The 20,077-nt window shown below is 46.9% G+C and overlaps 1 protein-coding gene across 1 annotated transcript in view; it reads right to left on the bottom strand.

Annotated features, from left to right (window-relative positions):
* LOC130129485 (cadherin-20-like) overlaps positions 1-20,077 on the bottom strand; it is a 45,893-nt gene that overhangs the window by 9,900 nt on the left and 15,916 nt on the right. Inside the window, exons 3-7 of the mRNA XM_056299020.1 lie at positions 18,976-19,270; positions 18,071-18,190; positions 9,824-9,991; positions 7,278-7,465; positions 6,315-6,568 (exon numbers count right to left, since the gene is read on the bottom strand). Coding sequence (XP_056154995.1) covers positions 6,315-6,568; positions 7,278-7,465; positions 9,824-9,991; positions 18,071-18,190; positions 18,976-19,270 — 1,025 coding nt within the window. The remainder of the gene's footprint in view (positions 1-6,314; positions 6,569-7,277; positions 7,466-9,823; positions 9,992-18,070; positions 18,191-18,975; positions 19,271-20,077) is intronic.

Here is a 20,077-nt window from a genome sequence, read left to right as displayed (position 1 = left end):
GTTGTATGATTCCTCGTGGGCGACGGCATACAGATCAGCATGGATGGACAGAAGGGACTAGAAGTGTTGACGACACCAGACAGTCACCATGATGCCGAACAACAGACAACGATACGAGCGAGTAGATAAACAGTAAAGACCCAGAGAGAGAGAGAGAGACTGGTAAAACTGGACAGAGAACAGTAAATTGTGTGTCCTTTGGAGCCCGCTATCCCAGCTCAAGGAGTGCGGGGGTGAGGGCCGTGCACGTCCACACGCGTGGGGCGCGCACAACACGCCGGGTGTGTCGGTGCGATAAGGCTCTGAGGCAGGCAGGTTCCTCCGAAGGCGCGAGAAGAAAGTGTGTCATCCTCCGTTGTGATAAGGCCTTAATCACAGGATCTGTTCTGTCTGCCAGAACCAGCGCTGGCGGGCAACACACCGACCTGCAGCTTTCCAAAACGCCCCTCGGAGACGAGCTATGCAGCACCACAAGCACACACACACACACACACACACACACACACACACTGGGCGATGTTTACAAAATCAGATAGGATATTTTTTGTCGACGTCGGGCCCCCTTGAAGTCTTATTTTATATTTTCCCCAAATTCAGTTGAATTTTTTCTCATTCTCTGTTTGGGTTTTGCCTTGTGGTTTTTTCGTGAGTGTTTGTCGCCGACTACGATACGGTCGTACGAAGAAAAGCAAAATGTGGCTTTTCGACATTTATCTATATCTCGTTTTTATCTTACCGTCTGTGAACTACTGTACCCAGAGAGCCCGTCCTGGTTTCAGCCTCTCTGTGTGCGTCTCTGCTGTATGTTTGCACACGTGTGCGTTTGTGTGTCAGCGAGAGTGCGAATGAGTTGATTTGTTAATTAGTGTTGACTTGCAGAGAATGCGTGTGTGTGTGTGTGTGTGTGTGTGTGTGTGTGTGTGTGTGTGTGCATGTGTGTGTGTGCATGGGAGGGGGGCAGTGCACGTGTATGTGTGTGTCTTTTGGGCTGTGTGCCTGGAGCGGGGAGCGGGCCCAGTTGTGACTGGCACATGCTCGGCTGAGAAACGTCTCCCTCAAGGATCTCTATTAATATCACTTCTGCACAGACACAGCAGGCTGTGTGTGTGTGTGGGTGTGTGTGTGTCACATAGAAGGTGAAGAAAGTGTATATGTGGTGTACCTTTTTTGTGTGTGTCTGTGCATGTGTGATCTGACATGTCTGTCGGCCAAGCCCTTTGTGCAGGGAGGATACTGTTAAACAGTAATGAAAGAGAGCAAGAGAGAGAGAGAGAGAGAGAGAGAGAGAGAGAGAGAGAGAGAGAGAGAGAGAGAGAGAGAGAGAGAGAGAGAGAGAGAGCAAGAAGAGTCCAATTATTCTTGCTGTTCTTCCTTCCCTGTAAAGGTTTCTGGCTGCCTGTTGTTCCTGTCGGTCACGTCAGGGTGTGAGCGGCACAGATGGGTCGGAGTTCACCGCCATCACCCACAGCACTGGTTTCAGGAGACCTCATCTCACGCACACCGTCTCCGACGCCTCGAGCTGACAACACTAGAAGGACCGGCGGCCTCGTTCATCAAACGTTCGTAAGCACAAATTTGTTCCTACACACCCACGGCTTTTTTTAGCTCTCGAAATTGTCTGACAGCCAGTGGCAAGGCCTGATGGTTGTTTGTGATTCCTTCCCCCTAACGTCTGTCGTCTCCCCCTTGCAACCGGCAATCACCCAGGCCTGCAGAGACGTCACTGTGAACCAACCGAGGCTCAGCGTTTTCGGGTTTTATTTTCCAAAGCCGTCCAGCGTGCCGAATTTCGCCACAAGAGGACACTGTTACATAACCTCACACGAACAGGAACAACTTTTGGCTCCGTGGAAACATAAAATCCGGGTGAAAATCGGTTTAAACCGATCTGCTCCTTTTAAAAAATCTGGGTATTTTTCGGTGAAAATCGGTGAAAACCAAAAACGCTGAGCCTTGTAACCAACTGGTGTCTAGATTCAGGGGCTGCCAGGTTCTACACCGACCTCTCAGACAAACCTCAGGCCTAAGTAATTCTGTGGGTGCGTAGGGACAAATTTGTACCTACGAACGAACGACTGATGAACGAGGCCGCAGGATTTCACGCCTACCTAAAACGACCATGAGCGGTCAAAATGACTGCCGGGTTTTAATCCCTATATTCTGTCAAGATAAATACCCAACTGAGATATTAATGCATTACATATGTTAGCATGTCTGTTAGCAAGTGACTGACACCAAAATTAACATTTTAACAAATTTAATACTATTTTTAAACTATTTAAAATGGCGGCTGTCCAACGCCTGTAAATACTGCAAAGCCTCGGTGGTAGTCATGGTGTGTCTGTAACGGCGTCTGTACCCAGACATGTTGGCAATAATCAAAAATCAAGTTTAGACCATTATTCTACACTGGAGGACGCTAGTGTGTTTCTAGGACAGAGCGATGAACTTCACGAAGGAAATGATGCGAACAACACGTCATATATACTGACATGATGCACACGATTACGAGCCGTCTTTTTGACCGCTCATGGTCGTTTTAGGTTGATCTTATCACAACTTTTTTTTGTGCAGTCGATCTAAAACTCATTTTAGTGCATATATATGCAATTTTAGGAGCATTCAGGGAATGGCAGGTCTGTATCCCCCCCCCCCCCAAACTTATTAAACTTTCAAAATCAAGAACCGTCAAAGTGACAGCTTTGGTCCCACTCTTCCACAGCAGTCTTCCTTTCCCCGTCAGTCTTCCTCAGTCCATATCGAAATCTATATGTGTGGCACTGGGACTGCAGTAAACAGCTTTGGAGACTTGAGTAAAATTGTGATGTTCGGATGTGTGTGCTTTTTTTTTTTGCTGCATCAGTGGTTGAGTGCTCTGGTTTCCATTCTCTTAAGAGACATGGTACCCTCTCCAGCTAATCGTCAACGCCGGATGTTTTCAAGTGTTAAATTTCGAGAGACTTCGAGATCCGGTATCAGCTGCACAGAGAAGCCCAAGCCCATGACGGTGTCTGTCTCTGGCTTTACGCTGCTCAGAGCAGTCATGCAGGCTGGTGAGCAAAGCAGCACAAACGTGCTCACACACAGATATGATCATGTGGGGGCATACACACACATATATCACAGTTATGAACATGCAAGCGACAAGCAGACACATACATATGTATATACAGATGTCACAGAAATGTGCATTATAAACATACACTAACATGCACAAACACATACACATGAGAAGACATGTGCACATCAGTGGCAGCTGGTGCTAAAAAATTTGGGGGGGGGGGCGCAGTTTACCTCGGCACAGCACACCTGACAGCTGCTTTAATGTCCACACAGTCACAGAGTTATTAAGAAGGACCATGTAGTCTATAGATTTTATCAGGGTTGGTAGATGGTGGATGATTGACAGTCGAGACGAGGCGTGGTGGTGGGTGTGAACATGATTGACAGCCATGAGAGTTGTCCAATTACATTAGATCAAAAAACATTAAAACAATACCAGTTCACTGCCAATAAAAGTGGGAGTGTCTGGGGCGCACAGAACTGCGCCCCCTGGAAAATCTGGAGAAACCAATCACAGCTTCAGGTCACCTGCTGGCCACAAGTTTGAGGGCTTACATAAGGTGTCGTTTGGCCGCCGCCCCTCACCCGGGAAGTATATGTATTCAGACAGAAATCAACCAAATACCATTGGAACCGATATTTAATGCTGCTGACAGACGCTCACAGACTGAAAATCACCTTTATTTCATAATTATTTGCAATAAACAACTAAATTATATTTATCTTGTTAAAAGTAGATTTTCATCTCTTGATGTTTGAAGGGGGCGGCGCCCCGTACTGGCCAGCCGCCACTGGTGCACATCTGTGCAAGCATACGTATCTCCATGCACAAACTACACACCTTACTCTACCTGCTGTGTGACATACACACAACCTCCCTTTTTTGTCTATTGTAAAAGGTACTCACACTCGTAGCAGCTACACTACCAACATCCATCTCTGGTGTTTTTATTTATTTATCTATTTCTTGACTTTAGTCCTAACAGGAGCTGCTGCAACATGGTGCCGCTCCGGCCCAACGCAAACGCTTGTTTCCTGCAGCAGTCATGGATTTCTTTGGATGATTAAAAGCGTAATTAAATGCTTTGTCTAATTAGTTTATGAGAGGTGTGGTCTGGACAGTCAACCCTCTGCTCTCCTCCATCCTAACATCTGTTGGGCTTGGGTCACAGAACACATTTGTCCCCTAACTGAAGAGAGAAAGGTGGTCCCCAACTTTTGACCACCAGTACCTGTAAAAGTTGTCAGGTTATTGCCAGCACTATCCTGTCTGTCCTCCTGAACTCAGCTTCATCATCATGAGTCTTCCGCACATGATGGCTTTCCCTGCTGTGATTGCTGACAAATGGTACATAACGCAAAAAAAAAAGAAAGTAGGTTACGTTACATCTTTCATTGAACAATGCTGCCACTAGCTGGCGGCAAGGCAGCATTACATCTACAGGCTCTCCCTGCAACCTCATTTTAAAAGCGTCTCACAATTGGAGCATCAGCTTAATATGAGATTACAAAATCCATCCATCCATTATCCAAACCGCTTGTCCTGCTCTCAGGGTCGCGGGGATGCTGGAGCCTATCCCAGCAGTCATTGGGCGGCGGGCGGGGAGACATCCTGGACAGGCCGCCAGCCCATCACAGGGCTCACACACACACACATTCACACCTAGGGACAATTTAGTACGGCCGATTCACCTGACCTACATGTCTTCGGACTGTGGGAGGAAACCAGAGCACCCGGAGGAAACCCACGCAGACACGGGGAGAACATGCAAACTCCACAGAGAGGATGACCCGGGACGACCCCCAAGGTTGGATTACCCTGGGGCTCGAACCCAGGACCTTCTTGCTGTGAGGCGACCACGTTAACAACTGCGCCACCATGCCACCAGATTAGAAAGTAATATACTTTATTTTAATCCTGGGGGGGGGGTCTTCTCGATAGGCTCCCCCTCTATACAGGGAGCTCAGGTTACAGTCTTTCTCAAGGACATTTCACTTTCGGAAGGGTACATTTCTGTAGACAAGAGCATGAACCCCGGTCCTTTAGCAGAAGAACAGTCTGCCTCCAAAATATGACACCCTGCTAGAAAACACTTAAGTCATAAACTGGCTGACTCGGGTCCCTTAAACCAAACCCGCTCCCTTCAAACCGTTCGTATGCTCTTATATTCTCTGTACCCCATCTATCCATGAATCCAAGTCAGGTTGCTGGCGGCTGGATCTTATCCCAGCATACATTGGGGGGAAGGTGGAGTCCACGGTCGACGGGCAGCCGGTCCATTGTAGCACGCGCAGACTCTCCAATCCATAACTACGGGCAATTTAGTGAACCAGACTACCCGGGAAGTGAGTTCTAAGTGAATTTAAGCCGCCGTGTCACTAACCTCTATTTAGCAGTATCGATAAAGAACGGACAGGGACTTAATAAGAAAGTAAAAATTGTGTTATAATGATGGATTACATTTATATAGTGCTTTATCTAGACACCCAAAGCGCTTCATATTGAAGGGCGGGGGGGGGGGGTAACTCACCTCAGCCACCACCAATGTGTAGCACCCACCTGGGTGATGCACGGCAGCCATTTTGCACTAGAACGCTCACCACGCCTCAGCTTGAGGTGGAGAGGGAGGAATCATTGAGCCAATTACATGGGGGATTAGGTGGCCAGATGGAGAGAGCCAGGTTGGGAATTTTGCCAGGACACCAGGGGACCCCCTACTCTTTGTGATGAGTGCTGTGGGATCTTTAATGACCACAGTGGGTCAGGACCTCGGTTTAATGTCTCATCCGGAGGACAGCATCTCCCACAGCACAGTGTCGCCGTCACTGCACTGGGGCACTGGGTTTTTTTGTTATTGGGACCAGAGGGAAGACTGCCCCCTACTGACCCACCAACACCACTTCCGGCAGCAACTCAGTTTTCCCGGGAGGTCTCCCATCCAAGCACTAGCCAAGCCTACACCTGCTTAGCTTCCGCCATTCGGCAGAGCCATGTACCCTGGCTCTGCCGAATGGCGGAAGGTATTATAGGTATAATTTTAAATATGAAACGTCACACCTTAAAATTACATTTCCCCACACAGCTCCCTCAACATTTTTCTTGTGTCTTAGAGAGAAATACAAGGATGAATATAACCTACAGTTTAATCGACATGTGTAGCAGGTCACATAAATGTCTGACTGTTTCTGTGTCTGTCATTGTCTTGTCTGTCTGTATGTTCTCTAGTCTGTCTGTCTGTCTGTCTCCTCACCTCACAGTGTTGTTAGCAGCGTCAGGGTCTCTCGCCAAGATGGTTTTGACTGTTCTCCCGGTCTCAGCATCCTCCAGCAGCTCAATGTAGTAGGACGGCGAGTCAAACATGGGGGGCTCGTCCACGTCCTCGACGCTCACGTGCACGATGGTGATGTCGCTGAAGGGCCCGCGGTGACGGAAGGCGGGGTCCAGGTGGGTGTTGGCCCCCTCCACCTTGAGGGTGTAGCTGGGCTTTTTTTCATAGTCCAGCGGCTGCAAGGAAAAACCGCATTCAATTCCAACAAAGATTCAACTGGACAATTTCAGAGATGTACATGGTGCTGAGGTTTGAGCTGCAGTCTGACTCATGTCTGAGATGTTCAGGACCAAACCCGATATTGATTTAGCACCTGGACACATCCAGAACATGAGTTCTGGATGTGTCCAGGTGCTAAATCAATCCGAGGAGGGCTGCAGACTACTACATGCCTCCTCCGATACATGTGGAGTCGCCAGCCGCTTCTCTTCACCTGACAGTGAGGAGTTTCACCAGGGAGACGTAGCATGTGAGAGGATCACGCTACCCCCTCCCTCCCCCCTGAACAGGCACCCTGACCCACCAGAGGAGGCACTAGTGCAGCGACCAGGACACATACCCACGTCCGGCTCCTCACCTGCAGACACGACAATTGTGTCTGTAGGGACGCCCGACCAAGCCGGAGGTAACACGGGGATTCAATCTGGCGATGCCCATATTGGTAGGCAACGGAATAGACCGCTACGCTACCCGGATACCCTTTAAAGTAATTTATATGGAGTAATTTGAGGTAAAACAAAGTTTGATATCATCACAGGATTTACAAAGTACGCATCAACTCACAGTTGAAGTACTGACGCAAACCTGCCACGACCTATCAACCCTGTGCATTGAAAGCCATTATTGATTTGGTAATATTTCCACATTTGTGAGTTTTTCCAGCACCTTTTTGACGGTGATGATGCCGAAGAGGTTGGTTGGGTCGGTGCTGATGTCGAAGGTGTCCTTGCCGTCTCCGTCAATGATTTTATAGCTCATCTCCGCATTAGGTCCAATGTCCCTGTCCTTGGCCCATATGCGACCCACCACTGAACCCAGCGGGGCCAGTTCAGGAACACTCATCTGATATAGCCCTGCAGAGACAGTAAGAGGAGACGGGGGGGGGGGCAGACACAGACAGACAGTTGGTGAGACAAAACATCAAGTCAATCAAGTTGCATTTTATTAAGAGCTGAAGTGAAGACCACCCAAGACCAGACCAGGTCTCTATGGGGGCGAGTCCGAGTCAAGACCAATGGGGCCAAAGACTAACACCAGAACCCTACAGCTTCAATTAAACACTGAGGGGCGTCCGGGTAGCGTAGCGGTCTATTCCATTGCCTACCAACGCGGGAATCACCGGATCGAATCCCCATGTTACCTCCGGCTTGGTCGGCCGTCACAGTTAGCCGTGTCAGCGGGTGGGAAGCCGTATACGGGTGTGTGTCCTGGTCGCTGCACTAGCGCCTCCTCTGGTCGGTCGGGGCGCCTGTTTGGGGGGGACTGGGGGGAATAGCTTTATCTTCCCACGAGCTACTTCTCCTTGGTGAAACTCGTCACCGTCAGGTGAAAAGAAGCGGCTGGCGACTCCACATGTATCGGAGGAGGCATGTGGTAGTCTGCAGCCCTCCCCGGGTCAGCAGAGGGGGTGGAGCAGAGACCGGGACGGCTCGGAAGAGTGGGGTAATTGGCCGGGTACAACGAAGCCCCCCCCCCCTCCAAAAAAACAATTAAAAGACTGAATGTAAGTGTGGTGTAAAAGTAAAAAAAAAATGTGTGAAAGTGGTCTCCCAATGTAGTAATAATCACAAATTGACAATGCTGTAATATATATTTCTTATTCCTCCAGAACGATGGCGATTAATTTGAAGAAAAAAAAAAGTAGTTTTGAACTCGACTGGTCAGCCACTCCTGTGTTCACTAGTTTCCCCACTAGAGGGAGCCGAACTTCTTCCATTAACCACACACTGCAAGACCACTCAGAATTGGGTTATACATGACATCCCGTGGGTCGACTTGCATTTCATCTACCGTTTAACCTCAAAAAAAAAACGGGGAGGGGGGACAACTCCCCAATTTGCCACCCTCGCGGCGGACCCTAAAGCGAAAACGATGGCGCATTGTGCCTGTCAGAGGAGCGTCCCCAAAGCTGCTCCAAACAGATTAAAGGTTCCTCTATGAGATGGCGCTAATGGATGGGGGACGAGTGGGGCTGCTGGTTGGTGGTTGTGACTAGTGGTGTGTGTGTGTGTGTGTGTGTGTCTCTCTCTCTCTCTCTTTCTTTATGTCTGTTAGATATTTTTTCTCTTCTATAAATGTGGTCAAGGGGTTAAGCCACCCATTAGGTAGACACAGATGACTGTGGACAGCGAGACAAGCCCCCTGACCTCCATAGCAGGATAATGAGAGCAGCGGGGAGGGAATAATCAAAGAGACAGCACGGGGCGACTGGTGGCCCAAGGATGGAGAGAAGATAGAGGAGAGGAGAGGAGAGGAATGGAGGGAAAGAGGAGGCCGGGGTTAGGGAGTGTTAATGGCAGGAGACTGGTGACTAAAGCAGAGTATGTTTGCCCGTGTGTGTGTGTGTGTGTGTGTGTGTGGGCTAACGACTTGTACGCAACGGCGAATAGGCTAGAATAGCACTTTTTACTTTGAAATCGCTTAAAAAAAAATCTGATTTAAATTGGTAATCTCAAACTTTTTCCCATGTCCAGTTTGTTACTGTCCATCACCGACTATGATAAAGACGATAAGGATTCAGCTCGCCCTACGTTCATGAAAGGCCTTCGCTTCGGAAATCATCTGCAGGTGAGTGCGACCTGCGGCCAAATGTCATGCTGCGCATATGAACCGTGCCAGGAAATGGCATGTCTTACTTTATTCGGCAGTGCTTGGTCGACCAGAGAAGATAAATCGGAACTTCCTCTCTGATGGACCAACCAGATAGGAGCATCATCCGTGGTCAGCTAGCGATAGATGGTAATCTTAACGGGCAGCGGAAATCTTCCTGATTGCCGGTTTAATTTTTCAACTTGAAATTACTTTTCTCCGAACAGATTCGGATTCTGACAGCCAAATGAATTGCCGTCCATGGCATTAACGTATTTACTGTCAGTGCAAAGGCCTCTGATCTCCATGATACAGTGTGCACGTTTTGGAACAATAAGGCACTCTATAAATAAAATCCTCTGCTACACCCATGGGACGTTTGCAGGAGTCCCATGTTTTAGCGTGTGCTCGCCGCACCGCCACTTCTACCACTGCTTGCAATGCTTTGGAAACACGTCTCGGTGCCTTCACGGGGAAAAAAAAAAAACAGGAAGAAGAAGACCTCAAAGCACTTTGCAGGCCAGCATCGTCGGGGGGTAGGTGGGGTGGCAGTGGTAGGAAGGGACGGCTGTCGGAGTGAAAAACACAGACAAGGAAGAAGACAAGAGAAGGCCGTCTCTCACTCTGATCAAACACGGGCGGGTTGTCGTTGACGTCGCTCAGGGTGATGTTGACGGTGGTGGTCCCCGCCAGGCCCCCCAGCTGGCCCCCCATGTCCTTGGCCTGGATTACCACCGTGTAGTTCTCCCTGGTCTCCCTGTCCATGTCTGCTAGGGACACACACACCAGGCCTGAGAGAGGGGAGAAAGTCAGAGAGGGGGAAAGAGAGAGAGAGGGAGAGAGGGAGAGGGAAGAGAAAGGCAGAGAGAGAGAGAGATGGGGGGAAGAGGAAGCGAGAAATGGAAAGGGAGGGGGAAGAAAGAGGTGGAGGGGGAAAGAGAAAGCGGGAGAGAGATGGGGGGGGGAGAGGGAGAGAGACAGAGGGGAGGGGGAGAGGGAAAAGAGGCAGAGAGACAAGGGAGGGGGGAAGAGGGAGGGGGAGAAAGGGAAAGATAGAGAGAGGGATGGGGAAGAGAGATGCAGAGGGAGAGGGGGGAAGAGACGCAGAGAGAGATGGGGGGGAGAGGGAGATAGAGGGGGGGAGAGAGAGACGGAAGAAAGAGGGAGAAGAGAGGCAGAGAGAGACGGGGGGAATAGAGAGAGGGAGAGACAGATTGGGGTGAGAGAGGGAGATGGGGAGAGAGAGATGGGGCGAGAAAGAGACAGCAGGAGAGAGAGAGAGAGAGATGGGGGGTGGGGGAGAGAGAGATTCAGTTAGCTACAGACTGGGAGGTAATTGGTGGTTCCAGCATCAGCTGTATCCATTAACAGTAACAGGTGTAACTTAGTATTGAATCCAGTAACCTTGTAGTGTGATTTCTATTGATTCTTATGTTCACTGTTACTCTTACAGTGTGTCATCTATCAATATCATCACTCTGTCTACACTACCTAATATCATCACTCTGTGTATACTACCTAATATCATCACTGTCTATACTACCTAATATCATCACTCTGTGTATACTACCTAATATCATCACTCTGTGTTTACTACCTAATATCATCACTCTGTCTACACTACCTAATATCATCACTCTGTCTATACTACCTAATATCCTCACTGTCTATACTACCTAATATCATCATTCTGTGTTTACTACCTAATATCATCACTCTGTCTATACTACCTAATATCATCACTCTGTGTTTACTACCTAATATCATCACTCTGTCTACACTACCTAATATCATCACTCTGTCTATACTACCTAATATCATCACTCTGTGTATACTACCTAATACCACTCTGTGTATACTACCTAATACCACTCTGTCTATACTACCTAATATCATCACTCTGTCTAAACTACCTAATATCATCACTCTGTGTTTACTACCTAATATCATCACTCTGTCTACACTACCTAATATCATCACTCTGTGTATACTACCTAATATCATCACTCTGTCTATACTACCTAATATCATCTCTCTGTGTATACTACCTAATATCATCACTCTGTCTATACTACCTAATACCATCACTCTGTGTATACTACCTAATATCATCACTCTGTCTACAATACCTAATATCATCACTCTGTGTATACTACCTAATACCACTCTGTCTATACTACCTAATATCCTCACTCTGTGTATACTACCTAATACCACTCTGTCTACACTACCTAATATCATCACTCTGTGTATACTACCTAATATCATCACTCTGTCTATACTATCTAATATCATCACTCTGTCTACACTACCTAATATCATCACTCTGTGTATACTATCTAATATCACTCTGTCTACACTACCTAATATCATCACTCTGTCTACACTACCTAATATCATCACTCTGTCTACACTACCTAATATCATCACTCTGTGTATACTACCTAATATCATCACTCTGTCTACACTACCTAATATCATCACTCTGTCTACACTACCTAATATCATCACTCTGTCTACACTACCTAATATCATCACTCTGTGTATACTATCTAATATCACCCTGTCTACACTACCTCTCTTGCTTCTGATGACATTGTAACTATTTTTTCTGTTCTTTGTTCTTTTTTGTTATTTACTGAAACGCGTCGGCAGTATTTCTTTTCATGCTAATTAAGCTTCTTGAAATTAAAAGATTGAAAAATTGAGAGAGAGAGAGAGAGAGAGAGAGAGAGAGAGAGTAAAACAGCTCTTTAACACGAAGCAAACTAGCAATGATATGACTTTTAAAACAATAAACAGTCATTCCATTAATTAAAATGTACAAAAAAGTTCATCTTTCAGTTCGATTCAATGCTTGAGGTAGATAGATAAATAGCGAGAGAGAGAGTATGAGAAAGATGATTGCAGAATGAGAGGGGTAGTGAATGAGTGAGAAAGGGGGGAAACAGACATGTAGAGAGAGTGAAACAGAAAGCGATGATGCAGGGAGTGAAACAGATGAAGGCTGAGAGAAAGAGAGAGGGAGTAATGGAGACGAAGACAGAAAGATAGAGTGAGGCAAAGAGAGCAGAAGAGAGAAAAAACAATTGAGAGAGTTGGAGAGGAATAGAGACCATACATCCATTCATCACTTGTCGTCTGAGCCAGTGAAGGAACAAGGTGTGTTTAGAAACGGAGGGGGGGGGGGCAAGGCGGAGAGAAAAAGATACAGAGGCAGAAAAGGAGAGAGAGAGAACAGAGGGAGAGCGACAGATACTAACACAGAATGGGAACAAATAAGAGCAAGAGAAAGGGAAACAGATGGAGAAGCGGTAGAGAGTGACACACAGTGAGACGGAAGAGGAAAGAAAAGAGAATCATATGAAGAGAAATAGGGAGAGAAGAAAAGGGGAGAGAGAGAGATAGGACAGATGGGGAGAGGGAGAATTGAAATAAAGAGGTTGCATTGGGGGGGAAAAAGAAAAAGAAGAAAGGGTCAGTAACCAGCGACTGGTGACACAGATTAGGGTCATGTGTGGGACTGATGGTGTGCTGGAATGTGACCAGGCTCAGCAGACCAAACAAAAGGTGGACAGACATGAGATGCTTTTAATTAAATTAAATCCTCTGGCCCGTCCGCCAACGCTAATCATTAACATTAACTGATTGAATTCAAATTTATTCCACATCCTATTATTAAGGGTCAGAATTGCTGAGTCATGTTGCCTCCACCCTCGCCATATGCAAGTTTAGCTTGATCTTGACTCAGCTGTTGACCTAAACTGGCACCAGAACGTCCACTTTGCTGCCAACACTGTGTTGTGTGTTGTACATGGTATAGTATCATGTTTTGTTTCCAGTGAGATCTGCACACTGGCTGTCTTCAGACCCATTCAAACGGGATTAGTTTTACAGATGTCTCCAGGTTACAATGGCAGTGAAGGCGGATGAAGGCTGCAACAGAGGGTGGTCCCCAATCATTTTGGTTCTCCATGCCGTTGGACTCTGGGCACCCCCTGCCAAGGACCATGTAGTAGCTGCAGGTGCATCAGCCACTCCACGCAAAAAGCTGTCATGCGCAGGCCTCCACCCATTATGCAGCTTCAGGATCGGCCTCTACACTCACCTGAAGACCCAGAAGGAGAAGAGTCATACTCGACCCTGAGTGACTGCTGATGATGACGATGACTCACACTAGGCACGGCTGCTTTGTACCGTGCCCGAGCACGCTTGTCCCCCCTCCCCCACACATAGTAAAAAACCCCAGGACCTTAACTAGCCCTTGAAGTCTGAAAGTACTCTTACCGTTTTGTTTGGCCTTTGCATTTAAGGTATGTTATCCTATGCTTCTATAGTGGAAGTAAACAACTGTTCAACCCCCCCTCCCCCAGCTTTCCCAAGTGGTATTACTGTTTGCGCCGATTGCATTCCATTTATTAGCAGCCTGGCTACTGTCCAAAGCAAGAAACAACCCTAGCAATCCCAGATGGAACTAGAAACCCTGATCTCAGTGCTATGATAAAGGCAGAGTAAAACATCTGGCAGTATTGATAAGTAGGCAGGTTATGTTACTTACTGATCCAGTAGAAATAATGCCAACTGAATGATGGTTTGGAATACTCTTAAGTCCAGGAGCTCTCTCCATCAAGTGAATGCCCGTCCGAGGTTTACTCTTGTTTTATCTCATCTTCGATCACTCTCTCTCTTCACCTTCTTTGCCTCCTCCATCAACCGGGTAATTTCCACAGTTACTTCAGTTGTTCCTCCATCCACCATTGCCTAGCCCACTACTGGGTAGTTGATGTACCTCCTGTGCCATAAATCAATTTGCCGAGAAGAATCGTACCCAGTGGCAGACAGAATTGCATAGTGAAAACGAGGCTTATAGAGAACCAATCTAAATGCTGATGGTGTCATTATTTTATAGCCATTACACTGTGCAATCAACATTTACTTCATAATGATGCGAAAAAGTTGTCTACTTCCACTTTAAAATGACACAGTATGACTGATGGGCAACAGGCGTGGGTGTAAATCCATGAATACTGGGATGGCCTCCAGCACTTTACCTGTGCCCTGTCCATAGGGTTAGTGGTTATTTCAGGAAGGGCATCCGACATAAAATTCTGCCAAATCATTATGCGGATTGACAAGACCAGGAATGACATACTGGATCGGTCGAGGCCTGGTTTAACAACGACCGCCATTGGTGCTGTGCCCTCACAGGGTGCTAATGGAAACTATGCGCCTGTTGGGGAATGTAGGAAAAGACGGAGGAGAGGAGGGGTACAAGCACGACAGAAAAGAGAGAAGAGACAACTGAAGAAGAAAGACTTCAGAATGGCCACACTTAATGTTGGGACAATGACAAGCAGGGGGAGAGAAATAGCAGACATGATGAACAGGAGAAGAATACAAGTGATGTGTGTTCAGGAGACAGAGTGGAAAGGAAGCAAGGCAAGAGAGATTGGAGGAGATAATAAGATATACTACCATGGGACAGACAGTAAAAGGAATGGTGTGGGAATAATCCTTGACAGAGAGCTACAACAGAAAGTCAGAGGGGGGAGAAAGAGAGGGGGGAGAAAGACAGAGAGGGGGAAAGAGGGAGAGGGGGAAGCATTGCAACGAATGAAAAATGGAAAAGCTGTGGGGCCGGACAATATACCAGCAGAAGTGTGGAAATACTGAGGCGATACTGGTATAGAGTTCCTGACTAGACTCTTCAACAACATAATGCAGACAGGGAAAATGCCAGATGAATGGAGAAAGAGCATAGTGGTACCAGTTTACAAGAAAAAAGGTGATGCTCAAAGTTGCAACAACTACAGAGGAATAAAACTGATGCGACATACAGTGAAGTTATGGGAGACAGCGAGACTTAGGAAGGAAGTGACAATAGGGAAAGAACAATTTGGAGAACAATTTGATTTGGAGAAGACGTATGACAGAGTACCGAGAGAGGAGTTGTGGTATTGCCTGAGAGCGAAGGGGGTGGCTGAAAATTACATCAGCATGATTCAGGACATGTACAGGGACTGTAAGACCGTAGTTCGATGTGCAGTGGGAACAACAAGCGAGTTTGAGGTAAAGGCAGGACTGCATCAAGGATCGGCGTTAAGCCCTTTCCCGTTTGTGATACTGATGGACAGCCTCACAGAACATCTTTAGAAAGAGCCACCATGGAGTATGATGTTTGCTGATGACATCGTGCTAGCAAACGAGGGCAAGGAAAGGTTGGAGAGAGATCTTGAAGGTTGGAGAGAAGTGCTAGAGATTAGAGGATTAAAGATCAGCAGAACTAAGACTGAGTACCTGTGTAAGTAGAAAGTCCAGGATTGACGTTGGGAGGAGAAGATGTCCCAGAAGTTAACAAATTTAAGTACTTAGAATCAACAATACAGACAGAAGGCGGTGGTAAGAAGGAAGTCAAGAAAAGGACACAATCGGTGTAATTCATGGAGAAAGGTAGCTGGAGTACTTTGTGACAAAAGAATACTGTTGAGGGTAAAGGGCAAGGTATACAAATCAATGGTCAAGCCTGCCATGCTGTATGGTATGGAAGGAGCGACAACAATAGAGAGGCTAGAATCTATATTACAGGTAGCAGAGATGAACATGCTGCGTTGGTCCTTAGGAGTGACTAGAAAAGACCGGAAGAGAAATTAAGAAGCGAGAGCTACGTTCAAGATCAGAGGAATGGATGAGAAGTTGAGACAAGATTGCGATGGTTTGGACATGTACAGAGAGGAGGCATAGACTATATAGGAAATAAGGTATTGGACCTGGAAATACCTGGCAAAACAAAAAGAGGAAGACCAAGGAAAAGATGGAGAGACCAGACAGAGGAGGACATGAGGAGGGTTGGACTGTGGGAGAGGGATGCGTCAGACAGAAATCGGTAACACTTTAGTATGGGGAACATAGTCACCATTAATTAGGTGCTTATTAGCATGCAAATTAGCAACATATTGGTTCTTAATTGGTCATTATTACGTACTTATTAATGCCTTATTCTGCATGGCCTTATTATACAACCAATAAGCCATTAACTATGAGTTTTCCCTCTATAACCTCAGAATTATTGCTTATTAGTAGTACCATCTCAATATGCTTTGCTTAGTATAGCCTTTATAAGGTGGTAGTACCACAAGAAGAGTTATTCTCCCTTACTAACACTTAATGAATATGGTCTGTTCTTACATAACATAACACAAAACTACAAGTGTTCATGGTGTTGAAGTACTCTAAATTAAGTTTTTGTTACTTAGAATATGTTCCCCATACTAAAGTGACATCTTGATCATTACTAATTCACTAGTAATTAAGTTTTTGTTACTTAGAATATGTTCCCCATACTAAAGTGACATCTTGATCATTACTAATTCACTAGTAATTAAGTTTTTGTACTTAGAATATGTTCCCCATACTAAAGTGTTACCCAGAAATCTATGGAGGGCAAAAATCCGCTGTGGCGACCCCTGAGAAACAGGGAAGAAGCCGAAAGAAGAAGAAGTATGACTGATCATTTTCCAACCTGTTTTGGTTGAGGAGGCATTGACCGGACATGGGGAATTTTGTGCTGGATCATCCCTGTGACCTCTTTAACCAGTAAACCACCCGTCTGTCCAGAGTGTGTTATCATTGTTGTGTGTCGGATTATAGTGTAGTGTAGTGAGGTTACATGTCCACGGTGCAGATGATGGCTTCATTCTCTTGTTATTTCCAACAGGAAGGACATGCTGAGAGATAGTGTGACCTTACTGCTCAGAGCCCAGAGTGCCTGCAGCTCAAACTTTGCAACCTATGGCAATAGAAAAGCCTCTCAGTTCAGTCCTGTTTTTGATTGCATTACAACGGCAACTGGAGCTGACTGAACACCTTTTGCCCTTACTATTTTAATTGATTTTTTCATATCTCTTGTAATTTTATTCAATTATTTTAGCTCTTTTATTTTAAACTCCGTTTTTTTCTTTCTTACAATCACTTTTTGTGCCGTTTCCTCTTATTTTCTGATGCTGTGTAAAGCACACCACACTATTGTAAGCAAAGTGCTAAAAGAACATGGATTGATTGATATTTGGAAGTCGAAAATATATCGAGTTTAGAATAAACCTGCCAGCTCATGTGGCGGACTACAAAGTCCCATTTCCTGATCCTCTGCACTTGGTTACAGTCTCGACATGTTTGACATCTTAAGGCACATAGGCATTACTCTTGGGAAACAATTGTTGGTAGGAGAAGTTGCTCGTTTTCGTCCTCTAAATCGTACTGTAGATTTTGTGCTATAGTCCGTCCATCCATCCATTTATTATCTACAACCATTCAATCCTATATAGGGTTACAGGGTTAGAGTCTATCCCAGAATGCACTGGGTGGAAGGAAGTGAGACACCCTGAATGTGTCAGCAGTCCATCACCCCCCCCCCCCACACACACACACACCCACACACTGTCCTCATCCAAACATATACTTGAGGAGAATATGAAACTCAGCACAGATGGGCTGAAATTGAACCCAGGACCCTCTTACTGTGAGGCAACAGTGCTAACCACAAAGCCATTGTGCTTTGCCGTAACACCAAATTAAACCAAAATGTATTCGTAACGCTAGTATCAGTGGTATGAATGCCTTTATATTGTGCACCGCTGCATTTATGCCCACATGTACAAAAGAAATGGTCTTGGAAGTGTGAAAAGAAAGTGCAGGTCGCAGCACTGCGTATTGGGTGCAGTTCAGATGCCTACCTACACAGACACAGTGTATAAGCATCGCTCAACCCAAAAATGAAACCCCTTGCCTGGTGTCGTTCCAGTCAAAGTGTGTTATGATGCTAACTGCTAACATTTGTACTTGCTACTGCGCATGACAGTTATGCACAACCGTACCAGTCTTGGCGTCCACGGAGAAGTATGGCTGTCCCTCCAGGATGCTGTAGACCACGCGAGCGCTGTTGCCGTACGTGGGGTCGTCTGCGTCTGTGGCGGTTAGCTGGATCACAGATGTTCCTAATGAGGGATTGGCAGTCGGTGTGGGCGAAGGAGGGAGACGAGGAGATAAGGGGAGGCGGGATGGGATGGGTGGTAGGGGTGAGTTGGACAGAGAGCAAAGGAGTTGGAGGATGTGAGGGAGGAGGAGGAGGAGGAGGTGGGGAGCGGAAAGGAAAAAGGAGAGGCCGCTTAGTTTTGCCAACAAGGTTACCATATCAACTAATTTGTGGAGGGTTTTTTTTCCGTCTGTAGAGAATGGCTGTGGCTCTGAAGGCTTCACGCATTAAATATGCTTATTTACTTCAAAGTATCTACAGAAGTAGATTTATGAATAGTGAATGAAGCAGATGGAGGCTGGCCTGTAAGAACAAGCAGTCTGAGGCAACAATGGAAGACTGCAGGGCTATTATGTACTTTGCTATTGTTCAGCGTGGCTGCAAATTCACGATGGCAGCTCCCTTCAGAACAAACATAACAGAACTGAATAAGCAACGCTGTGTTCTCCTGTCTCCGTCAGACAGGCTGTCTACATTAAACTGTCTGTCTGTCTACAGTCTGCCTGTCCTCATATTTTTCTGTTTGTCTTGTCTGTCTGCCAGCATATCTGCCTGTCTGTCTGTCTGTCTGTCTGCTAATCAGCCCTCTGCCTGTCTGTCTGCCTGCCTTTTTGTCTTTCTCCTCTTTTTGTCCGTCAGTTTGCCTGTCTGTCTGCTTGCCTCTCTTTGAGTTTCTGTATTTGCTGGTTTGTCTCTGTCTGTTTACATGAGTCACACTGCGTTCGCACCGCTCTCTAACACACTCACCTATTTTGGACATTTCAGGTACGGTGGCCTTGTAGGGTCCATCCAGGAATTTGGGCTCGTTGTCGTTGATGTCCTGGATCTTGACTATGAACTCGGACTCGGGCTCCAGAGGCCTGTCCGTCAGGCGGTTGCGGGCCTGGGCACGCAGGATATACTGGGATTTTAACTCCCTGTCCAGCCGCTGGATGGCGTGGATGTCTCCCGTGCTGTCGTCAATCGTGAAAGTGGCTCCGGCGCCCTCGCCCGTAAGGATGTACTTGATCGAGCCGTCGCCTTTGTCCATGTCCGAGTGCAGCTGTGACAGGGTGGGTGGTGGTGGTGGTGGGGGGGGTCATCGGGGGGTCAAATGTTCACTTGTCAACCAAAAGAATATTTCATACCAAAATCCAAAATGATACACATCGATGTTGAGAGGAAAGAAGGGCAAAACATGAACTTGTGTGAACAAGGTATACAGGCTGTGACATGTGCCTGTATACATAGTGTGTATACAGGCACATGTCACTCCTGCCATCAAACCCTTTCTAGGCTGAATCAGTGTGTGAATAAATGTCAGGCCTCTTGCTGGTCTCACCTTGTCAGCTTGGTGACAACTGGTTATCTTTTCCTTTTTTTTTTAGGATTTTCCCCCCTTTTTTCTCCGAATTGTACTTGGCCAGTTACCCCACTCTTCCAAGCCGTCCCGGTCGCTGCTCCTCCCCCTCAGCCGATCCAGAGAGGGCTGCAGACTACCACATGACTCCTCCGATACATGTGGAGTCGCCAGCTGCTTCTTTTCACCTGACAGTGAGGAGTTTCGCCAGGGGGGACATGGCGGCGCGTGGGAGGATCACGCTATTCCCCCCAGTCCCCCCCCCCCAACAGGCGCCTCGACTGACCAGAGGAGGCGCTAGTGCAGCGACCAGGACACATACCCACATCTGGCGTCCCACCCGCAGACACGGCCAATTGTGTCTGTAGGGACGCCCGACCAGGCCGGAGGTAACACGGGGATTCTAACCGGAGATCCCCGTGTTGGTAGGCAACGGATTAGACTGTCACGCCACCCGGATGCCCCGACGACTGGTTGTCTAATCAGGGCTCTCTCCTGATCACCTCTGTG

The sequence above is a fragment of the Lampris incognitus genome, chromosome 19 (assembly GCF_029633865.1).
Source record: "Lampris incognitus isolate fLamInc1 chromosome 19, fLamInc1.hap2, whole genome shotgun sequence".
In the NCBI taxonomy this organism is placed as follows: domain Eukaryota; kingdom Metazoa; phylum Chordata; class Actinopteri; order Lampriformes; family Lampridae; genus Lampris; species Lampris incognitus.
Note: the sequence above shows the minus strand (reverse complement) of the source record. Positions and strands in the feature narration are given on the sequence as shown.